We start from the raw sequence: 11,451 nt of genomic DNA, 5'->3' as shown, positions 1-11,451 counted from the left end.
AATCCAGCCTTGGGCAGCAGAGCCCCGCTCCAGACATCTGTGTCGCTCGCCCTGTTGTTTCAGGAGTAGTTGAGGGAGAGGAGGGCGGAAAGGGGGGAAAAGTCCCGCAGAAGCAGCAGCCCCTCTGCCCGTTCGCAAGGCCGGGAACCAATGAAATGCCAACTCCGGCGTGACCACCGAGATTGACGTGGAAGACACGTCAAATTGATCTGAGCAAACTGCAGGCTCCTGGACGGGCTAATTCCCCCCCGATCGGATGAAGATCACTTTGGGCGTGAGTCCCCGGCCGCCTTGGAAAGTGTTCCGGGAGCCGCAGAGAGACGGGGGCCCGGAGCAAGGGCAGCCCGCCTTGTCTCCTGGGGAGCCTGGCTGCTGCTCGCAGGCAGCCCCCCCTCTATGCATCCGCGCCTGCCTCGGGGAAGACGGAGCCTCCGGCGGGGCGAGCGAGCAGCTGATCGCGCAAGGCGCGTGTCTCTTTGCGGGCGATGGGTAAGGCGCTGCGGGTGGGTTTGATTTCCGCGAGTGGGGTGTGGGGGGGGGAAGTGGGGGGGATCCTTGGGAAGGAGAAGCGGCCAGGCTGGGCTTCGGGCGCGCAGTTTCGCTTTGCTTATCCCGAGCAATGGGATTCAAAACCCCAACCGGGGGAAGCGCACACCCCCATTCCCACGCAGGGAGGCCTCGGGCGAAGCCTCCACTCGCCCCCCACCCCCCAGGCACGGGCATAAGGGATAATAATCATCACAATACTCCGCGTCGCGTCCTTTCCCCGACACGGCCCAGGCGTTCCTTCGCGGGATCCAGGGCGTAGGGCGCGGGGCTACTTGGGGGTGAGCTGGGGCTTTCCATGTACGGTGCAGGGATTAGACAGGCAGAATCTCTCCATTTCCCTTGCCCCTGTTTAAATCTTGCGGTGCTAACCCGTCCTTCCCCCTCTTCGCTAGAGCAAACCTACGGCGAAGTGAACCAGCTGGGAGGCGTCTTTGTCAACGGGAGACCCCTGCCCAACGCCATCCGCTTGAGGATAGTGGAGCTGGCCCAGCTCGGGATCCGACCCTGCGACATCAGCCGCCAACTGCGGGTCTCTCACGGCTGCGTGAGTAAAATCCTGGCCCGCTACAACGAGACGGGCTCCATCTTACCCGGAGCCATCGGCGGGAGCAAGCCGCGGGTCACCACCCCCAACGTGGTCAAGCACATCCGAGACTACAAGCAAGGCGACCCGGGGATCTTCGCGTGGGAGATCCGGGACCGGCTGCTGGCGGACGGGGTGTGCGACAAGTACAACGTGCCCTCCGTCAGCTCCATCAGCAGGATTTTAAGGAACAAAATCGGGAACCTCTCCCAGCCCAACCCCTACGACAGCACCAAGCAGCCTCCCCCCCAGCCAACGCTGCCTTATAACCACATTTACCAGTACCCCTACCCCAACCCCATGGCCTCCTCTGGGACCAAAATGGGCCATCATCCGGGCGTGCCGGTCACCGCTGGACATGTCAGTATCCCTAGATCCTGGCCCTCGGCGCATTCAGTCAGCAACATCCTAGGTATCCGAACCTTCATGGAGCAAACAGGTCAGCGAGCGCAGCTTCGCCCACCGGCACTGCAGTGGGCGCTGGGTTTGGTGGGTTGGGTTTTTTCTACCTGGCAGGGGCCCACAGAGACTCATGGTTTGGGGTGCCCGCATATTGGGGCGCTTGGGTTTTTTTTTAGCAGGTGGGTGCTCAGCGCTTCCCCCTTTTCGGGCACCCAGAAACGTAGGCACCTACAATCACGCGTGGCTTTTGAAAATCACTTTTAAACGTATATAAACCCGGGCGAAACAATCTGTGCATAAATAACCCCGTGCATTTAGGGCGGATCTGATGGGCCAGCTGGAGCAAAACAACCGACATCTTGAACTTTTTATGAAAAATGTGGAAAATATTTTCGTGGGGATGAGAGATTGCCAGTCACACATCCAGAGCTCCGCGTTCCACTCACCCCCTCCAAAAAAACAAGCCCAGCAAATTCATATCTCGATGTCCTTTTGCCAGATCTAAGCAAACGTCTCAGACATTCATCTGATTCGTTGTCAAAAAATTTCCTGCCCTCTTAGCATTTTTAAAAGAACTTTCTTCTACCCTCCTTCTTGATTAGAACATAAATAATATATTGGAATTGTCACACTAGCTAGAATGCATCCTTCAGTAGTGATCAAAACAAATGATTACTATAAACACGATACCAGGCAGATCTTGGCTGGCAAATTGGATCGTGGTCAGGGTTTTTTAGATTTCTCTGTCACGCTTTATTTATACAAACCCGAATTGAATCAATTAATACCCGGTTCCACTTTTGTTCTGCTCACATCGTTTGGGGAAATGCCCTCCTTTGATCCTTTCAAACGCTAAAGGTAAATAAATCACCCGCATGCGTTTCTGTCTGTGAATTGTACCTTTTAAATTATAAGAAAGCCTAAAAGTTTCCTAGTGAAACAGACAGACTTTTGGGGGAGGAGAATGTGTTTCAGCTGAATTGTAAGCAAAGCTGGTCATAATCTAGACCATCAGAGTTCATGTTTTATGATCCCCCAGTCTTTTTTGACTTCGTACATAGTTTTCCTAAGCAGGCAGACCAATTTGAGACGTTAACCTACTGCCCCGGGGTCCTGCTGACGCTTGCGTGAGCGATTGTCACGTTTATACAACAGGCTCCCGAATGCGTATTCGCTTCGGATTCAGGCACATTCTGGAGCCAGAAAGAATTTTCAGTCTGAAAACTGGATTCTGTTTGTAGCCTCTGGACGACGCTGTTTGAATAGGGACATCAGCGTTTTATATTAAAGGCCAGGATCTTTATCAGATCATTCTCGATCGCAATTTTGAATGCTTCTCATACAAAGCTCCAGCAATTGGCCCGTGTTAAAAATGCCTCCTAGACAGTGCGATTTTAGCCAGTGACCAAGCTGCCCTCGCGCAGTTTCTGAACGAAAACAAAACAAAACCTGACTCGATGCTGATCTCCTTGCAACCAAGGAGGGCAAAACTCCTTGCTGGCTTCATCCCGGAGCAGGATCGGAGCCCTGCGCGGCTTTTCACAGCGCTTAGAGATCCCGGGTCATGGGATAGGACAGCGAGGCGGGTGGCTAGGTTGGGATGGTTCTAGGAAGGGTCTGAGTGCGGATGAGTACATCTCCTGCGATCTGTTCCCATCCCAGGGCCTCTGGCTGGGACAGAGGGGTCTGCCTACCCCCCCAAAATGGAAGACTGGCCCAGTGTGAACAGAACGGCCTTCCCTCCCGCCCAGGCAGTCAATGGGATTGATAAAGCTGCAATGGAAGCGGACATTAAGTACCCCCAGGTAACATCTTCCAGCCAGACGTTTGCAGTTTGAGGGGGAATAGCCGTGAAGAAAATGGTGTGTGTGTGAGAGAGAAAGGGAGGGGTAGGGGAAAGGGAGGGGTAGGGGGAGAGATTTTGGGATCACCCCTTGAAGGAAGATTGTGAATTCGAATTGGGAAAATGTTTGTGCAACTAAAACTGATGCATTTAAAGCATCCGATTGTGTGCGTGTGCACATACGGGTCCATGCACACACATGTAAACAGATCGCGAGCCGAGGCTGTGAAAATGAGTGTGCAATTCATAACTTTACATTTAAGACACCAGATTGTGTGAGTACGCTGGCATACACCAGAGCATAAACACAGACGTGGATGCCTTAAAAGGAATCAATTTTGGTCGAACAATTTTTTGTATCACCTCAGCTCAGAATCGGTGTGTGTTTACACGGGCATACATAGGCGTGTGTATCCCCCCCCCCCCCCACTGTCTGATGCATTGAATATCTCCATTGTAATTGCATCAATATTGTCATAGCCCCAGCTGGGGATTTCCTTAGGTTTTGTTGTCGTTGTGATTCAACATTTCCCCCCTTTTCTGTCCCCGCCTCCCCGTTCTCTCGGGTAGTCAAAGAAATCGAATCCAAACGATCCGTGGAATCGCATGGTGGAAGGGGGCTGATTTCTGTCTCCACGCCTGTTACTCCGTAAAAAGAAAAAGATGAACCGAAGCAGGCGATGCACAAATCTTTTGCCCCCCCCCCCAGGTGCTCGGCGATGCCCGTGATCGCAGACGTAGGGGCTGTATCCATTGAGAGGCAGATGTGTAACCTTCCAGGGGGCAAGGGCGGACAGCACCTTCCGATCCCATTCCGGCCTCAGCCCACAGCAGAATCCGGGTGGTCTGTAATTCCTGTAACAGCCTCTCTCCCCTTCTCTCCGCAGCCTGCCCCTGGCCTTTCCACCGTCGGCAGCTTCCTCCCAGCCTGCGCCTACCCCTCTTCCAACCAGCACGGGGTTTATGCTGGCCCCGGGGCGGGCTACATCACCCCCGGGCACCACTGGCAGGCGCAAAGCAGCCCCCTGGCTCACCACGGGCCCGGAGTGACGCTCCCCGGAGGAGAGCTGGGCACCGCCATGGCCTTCAAGCATCCCGCCCGAGAAGGTAAGGGGGCGAGAGAGCCCAGGAGCGCGGGGAGCCAGCGGGGGATGCGGAGTCACACCCAGGCTGGGTGGGGAAAATCTTAGTGACCTGCCTGGTGACCTGAGCAATTGATCCTTCGCTTCTGCACGGCCGGGCCAGTCTCCCTGCCCCGCAGCCTTTGCTCGCCGAGGGCCCTGTGGAGGGACGCCGGCTGGGGTCCTTTTGCACCAGCCACTTTCCTCTCCCAGCCACACAGGTGGCAGAATATCCGCAGCCACTTCCATCCCGCAGGAGAACAGAGTGTGTGTGTCCCTGCAGTGACTGACTGAGACCAGGGCTCTGCGCTGCAAGTCCAGCAACTCCACAGAGCCCTTCACAAACCCTGGGAGTGGGCTGTTCCATTACGCGCATTGTATAGATACAGAACAGCGTATGGAGATAGATACATACAGCTATATGGAACATTCCCACGCTTTACAAAAATGCTCTGTGCTTGAGTAGTTATATACCAGCCCCGGAATGGACTGCTGTGTAGAGCAATGATATCAGTAAATCAGTCCATGGACAGACACAGATTGTTCTCTTATATATCAAATATAATATAAGTAATCATATCAAAATAATATTTTGTTCCATGTACATATACGCGTGTAATATATATAGCTATATGGACATTCCCATGTTTATTAAAAATGCTCTTTGTTTGCATAGTTATATAACATCCTCAGAATAGATATATTATATAGCTATAATAGAACATGCCTACGTTTAAAATATGTATATATATTGTCTATTACACTATGTAGCTGTAATGGAATATGTCTGTTTGTATATATATATTATATATTTTATATATATAAATATAACAGGCATTTCTATTGTAGCTATATAGTGTAATACACAATTATATATGTGTGTGTAATATAGATATATAGCTATAATAGAAATGCCTGTTATATATATATATATATATTACACACACACATATATAATTGTGTATTACACTTTATAGCTATAAAATAACATACTGATGTGTAAAAAGAACAGGAGTACTTGTGGCACCTTAGAGACTAACAAATTTATTACTGATGTGTGTGTGTATATATATATGTATAACAGGCATTTCTAATATATATATATATATATATTACACACACATATATAATTGTATTTCACGCACATGTGTTTATATAGAATTTGTAAAATTACATGTAATATAGAACTTTTAAAATGAATAGATGCAATTAGCCTGTGGAAGAGAATAGCCTCTCTCTCTCTCTCTCTCTCTCTCTCTCTGCCTCGGAAATTGAGTTCTATACTATTTCATAAATGCAGGATCGGGCCCTAAACCATCAGATTTTTCATTTCTCAATTGTGCCCATTGGAGGCCCGGCCCAGCAGTTTTAGTATCTTTCCATTGACTTCAGCTGGAGTTGGATCGGCCCTTGGATTTTAGTGGTTTGGAGGGTGGAAAGCTCAAAGACGATGTGGAGGAATGACCTACTCTTTCGTTTTTATTCATGTTAAAAAAAAATGACAAATAGGTATAATGACCCGTTTCATGCGCTTAGCTGGAGCTGGGCAGCGTTGAGTGGGAGCCAATATTTGATAGGAAACAAATTATAAGTAACAGGCGCTAGCACTAGGATAATTTTGAAGCTGTGGGTTAGGATCCTTTCCTATCAAATAAAACCCTTTTAGGTGCTGGTTGATAGTCATAACAGTGTACAGACTCATAACAGTTACATTCTGCTTGTTACTTTTAAATGCAAGTGCTAAGTTTAAAAGGTTGTTTAAGTCCTAGCACTTCTACATTTTTATGGAAACCTGAAAATACATTAAGAAGGTTCCCCGCCCTCAAGGGGCACCTACAATCATTTCAGATTTTGTCCTTGCTAAAATATCTGCTAGTTCAGAATCGTACAGCCCTTGCGCTCAAACATACTTCATATTTGTTACCAGTAAAAACATAAAGATTCAACGTGGAAACCATTTTTTCCTCTTAATGTTCAATCATGTGAGATGGAAATCTCAGAGGAAGCAGAACGATCTGGGGCAAACATCCAGCTTTTAATTCTTTAAGACAAGGATTTCTTTCTTAGAGGTAATTATCTGCGCCTAGAGTGTGCATTGTAGGCAATGAAACAGAAAAGAAATGTCCCAGTGATATGCTGTATCATATAATAAATACAGCGAAGTGACAGAGGTTGAGCATTAGAGACATTCGTTTTGAGTAATAATAATTTTAGCCATATTAAATAAGTATTTTTACTGGATACCTCTGACCATAAATCTTGCCGAAGTGCTGGTGGATAATCGAGATCTAAGAAAGACACACTCTTTCAATGAAAATGACTAACATTATAAATCGCTTATACTAGTTATGTTTCCCCCCTCAGGGAGTATTTAAAGTAATATACCATAGGAGTATAATAAGCGATCACATGTTTCTGATTGGAACACGTCTCTATACTGTAGTATATTTTTTAATGTTGAACATTTTTTCTTCTATTAATCACATCGGTCCATTTTGGGACGTTTTATTTCTTTGATATGTGGTTTCATTTAAAAATGCTAACGCATCTGTTCTGCTTCTATTCTTTGCGCTTTGTTGCCTGGTACATTAAAATGTCTCTAGTCTTTTTTCACATTTGCAATTCATTTTCCAGTTATCAGCTAATTTATGTATTACTGTTTTAATATACGACCCTTAACCATTTTTGCCTAACTAATGTAGCCTTCTGAGACTTACAACCTCATTATTATCGCTAATAATGAGTGATTGTGTACAATAAGGGATAACAATTAATAGCCATAAAAGGATTTTTGAAAAAGAAAGAAAGAAAGAAAGAAAGAATTTTAAGTATTTATGCACTTTCTAGTTTGACTAATTTTTTGGTATCTATCTATCTATCTATCTATCTATCTATCTATCTATCTATCTATCTAATGTATTGTTTATCAAAATGCAGTGTGTGTGTGTGAGAGAGAGAGAGAGAATCCTTCAATTTTAATAAAAAGTATGACAAACTCTTTAAACACCTGAGAACTGAGAGTATAAAAAACATCCCTGCAATAGCTTCCTATATCTCATGTAAGTTATTTTACTGGATAAGTAATGATTGACTCAACTGAGATGTGTCCAGGTAGACACACACAGTCTCTGACACTCAACCCTCCTCCCCACCCCACTTAACTGCTATCCATCAAACAAAATTCACTCATCTAAACAGCGCGCATGCATCTAGTATATTTCGTATATTCTCAAGCTAGCTGCGACAAAGAAAGTTTCATTTTACCTTTATATACCGCCGCTGTAATCGTACCAAACCTGGTACTTTGGCTGATCTGCTTGGAAACGTAAAACAAATCCAAAGCAGTAATTGAAAAGGAAGTAGATAGATGCATTTATGGACAGATTTTCTATAATAATAATAATAATAATAATAATTACTAATAATAATCAATGAGTGCTCAGCACCTTGGACAATTTGACCATTACTGTATTTGGTTAAACCTTTTATTTGACCATAATTAAACCCCAGCAACTCGAAGGCCTAGGAAGCCCTGCCAGGGACCGGAAGGAACAGTGAAAGATCTGGGCACCTCCGACCCTGTATAAACAGGAAAAGGAGGGGAGAAGTATGAACTGATCACAATTAACGCGCGGGAATTTCCCATACACGGATTATTAAATCTCATTCATAACCTACAGATTTGCTGCTTGTAAAAGACCCACTTACATTTGCTCAGGTTCTTAGTGCCTGTGTATTTAGTTTGTTCCCATTCCAGAAATAGGAACCATCCACTGTCAAAGCCACTCCTAAACCTGTTAGGTGCATCCCAGAGCCACTGTGGGGTTAAAGAAGCACCATTACAATCAATGTTCCCCCAATTAAATTACAAGTCTGCGGTCCCATTTCCAGGCTGTTCTCCGACCATTCTCATTTCATACCCTGGGAGAGATCATCCATTTCTATTGAAATCGGACTGCACAAACCCCCCAAATCAGCGAGGGTGGGGTCAATTTCTTGGAGGGATCGATCCGTCTCGGGGCTGCCCAGCGCTTGGGGGAATAAATGCTGGTCAAACCAACCCAAACGTTGCCTTAAACCAGCGGAAACGCAGCGCCTCCACCGTGAGCGTCTAAACTCGATGCCAGGCCAGGCCTTCGCAAACGCTAACACGGGGTTGATTTAGGGCCCGATCCCGCTCGCCTTATGCGTGGAAAGTCGCTTTAGCTCGCAAGGGGCGCTTAAAGCCAGGGAAGGCGAGGGCCTGACAGCAATATCCCCTGGTTTACACCTGCGATTCGGGTTCTTTCTTTCTCTCTGTCTTTCGATACATACCTGCCTCTGGGGTCGGCCCAGTCACCTGTAGGACTCCCCGAGGCGGCGGCGTAGCTCAGTCCAGGACTGGCCGCAAACGCTTGGGGCCCGATCTTGCTGGTTTCAGCCAGATTGAGTCTGGAAAATGGATGCGTTTTGCAAAAAAGACCCCCCTCCCGCCCCCCCAGGAAAGCGGCAGCAGATTGTGGTAGGCCAGCGGCCGATCGGGCTCTACTGCCCTGCCCTGAAGGGAGTATTTGATATCTAGCACAGGGCCCGTTAGGAAGGGAATGTGTCTTGTGACTTGCATTGATTTGCACGTCTCAGCACAGCCGGTGGGACCCTCGCACCGCGGAGCGAAAGCGAAGCCTCTGCGGTGCGCGAGATCGAAGCGAATTAAAACAAGCTTGTGCCGGGAGGGGAAACACGCCGCAGTTTAGGAGGGAGAAAAAAGCAAATCCCCTCTCGTCCCTTCAGACTGGCCGGGTTCTGTCGTCCCCCCAGCCCTGCGAGAAGCCAGGCGCGTTGGGTGTGAAGCTTTTGGCCCTATATCGAATACAGATGTGTGCGGGGAGAGGGGAATTGAAGGGGATTTAAAATACATCTTCCCCACGCCACAAGTACAGCGCGCAACCAGGAAGGGACCCCCCCGCATTTACCCATAAAGGACCATAAACGACAAGAAGCAACCCCCGCCCCCACGCCCAATCTTTGCAGGCGATTCCTCCATCGGAGGAGGAAAAATAACTCATTTGCTTCTAAAATAATTGTGCCTTCCTAGGCAGATAGGCAGCAGTCGCTTAAGACTCAGGGGAGAGAGAGAGGAGACAGCGACCGGTCACTGACATAGTCACTGCATTTCTAACAAACTTGGGGTCCCTTCCCGAAGCCTTAACCCCCCCCCCCCACACACACACACAGTGACCAGACAGCAAGTGTGAAAAATCGGGACAGAGGGTGGGGGGTTATAGGAGCCTATATAAGAAAAAGACCCCAAAATAGGGACTGTCCCTATAAAATCGGGACATCTGGTCACCCTAACACACACACACACACCCAATAGCAGAGGAAGCGCTAAAGCGCGTATGTCACTGGGGTTGAGCCAAATCTCCGAGGTGGATGTTTACAACCATCAACCGGGAAGATGACTAGTCAGAAACCAGGATTAAAACAGGAACAGGCTTCATTCAGTGCACCCGATCGTGTATTTCCCACTCGCTTGCGAAACAGGAATTGATCAGCCATCCATTGGCAGCCAGATTTGCCTGTGGGGGGAATTGCTCTTTTCTTTCAGATAGGCTGTGCCTTGGAAGGTCGGTTATTTCAAGCCCGGAGGCTTCAGTTAGTGCAAGTGAAATTATGATTCTACTAAAGGTCTTGGGAGGAGACTTGTCACTGGTTCAGGGCGGAAAATGTCTCCCTGGCTTGCAGGGAAAGGGAAAGGTTCTTAGAGGATTTTTAAAAGAAATGACTAGCAACTATTGATCAACCAGTGTGTGAATGTGAAATTGACATGGCAGATTCTTCGGGCCATAGGTGAGCAAACATACTGCAAGTGTAAAGCGAAACTAATCAGGTTCCATAAGAAATCTCAGTCTGATGCCATGTAATGAAACAAACAGAAGTGTTACAGTCAATGCATTAGGAGTATGCCAACCTACTTGCTTCTCTTTCTTTCCCTTGCTGCAGTTGTGGACAGAAAACCTTCCAGTCCCATAGGCAAACCTCAAGAAACCCTAAATAATATACATGGACTTTCTATCCCCGCCTCATCTTCCTAGAGCTTGCAGTGAATCATCGGAGAGAGGGAGAGTTTTGGATCAAACACCTGCAACTTCGAAAATGAAACAGAACCTAAAAGCACAACTGCATTCAAAGAGGCGCCTTTGGAGAGGAAGAGGCTGTGTTTGAAACAAGCCCAGGCAATAAAAAGAGACAATGACTTTTTAATGCACAAGTGAATGAGATCTGGACATTCATTGACCCTGTGCCTTGAGAGAGTGATTTCCTCAGTCAAGTTGGAAGGTGGTGATGGGAGAGAATCATTTTCTTTCTTTCTTTCTTTTTTTCTTTCTTTCTTTCACACAAGAGGCCTCTGGATATATAGCAGTCACAGATTTTTCATTAGATCTACCACCACTGTTCATTGCTTACTATGCCATAGACTATCCTGTCACTCTGATGTGCATTTACTCTAGAGAGGATTCATTCAGTGTCTCTCCAAGGCCTTAGTCCAAGGATCTGTGCTCTGAACCGGTTTCTGCCCATGGATAATGTCTCTCTCCCAGAGTGTAAATGGACAAATACGCAGCAACATTATGATATATTTTTATAATAACAAACCTTAATAAAAAGTGACTACAACCGATGCGCGAGCTTGGATTCCTTCCCTGGGGCCCGCGTCTTCTCTTTGCACAGCAGCAGACCGTGGCCTCTAGTCGTGCAGTTCTCCTCCAAGCCACTGGAGCCTCAAGTGCCCTATTTCTGCTTCTCCTGAAGAAGCTTCACCAAAAGTGACATCTTCCCATGCCCTTTGTCCAATGTGGAAGCAGCTAGCTGCTAGAATCTTCCTCCGGCCAGTTCTAGACTGTCTCTCTAAAATGAGTCGCTTTGCATTCATTGTAAGGATGGTTGTGTGGTTCAAAGGACTGGACTGGGAC

General features: G+C 47.3%; 1 protein-coding gene across 1 annotated transcript; it reads left to right on the top strand.

Annotated features, from left to right (window-relative positions):
- Nucleotides 1-844: 844 nt before the first annotated feature.
- On the top strand, nt 845-10,572 carry PAX1 (paired box 1). Its single transcript, XM_029911891.1, has 4 exons — nt 845-1,571; nt 3,197-3,339; nt 4,265-4,484; nt 10,481-10,572. The coding sequence occupies exons 1-4, from the start codon at nt 845-847 to the stop codon at nt 10,570-10,572; spliced, it is 1,182 nt and encodes a 393-aa protein (XP_029767751.1).
- Nucleotides 10,573-11,451: the final 879 nt, after the last annotated feature.

Source organism: Terrapene carolina, unplaced genomic scaffold (genome assembly GCF_002925995.2).
Source record: "Terrapene carolina triunguis isolate 2854851 unplaced genomic scaffold, T_m_triunguis-2.0 Scaffold132, whole genome shotgun sequence".
Classification (NCBI taxonomy): Eukaryota; Metazoa; Chordata; order Testudines; family Emydidae; genus Terrapene; species Terrapene triunguis.
Note: the sequence above shows the minus strand (reverse complement) of the source record. Positions and strands in the feature narration are given on the sequence as shown.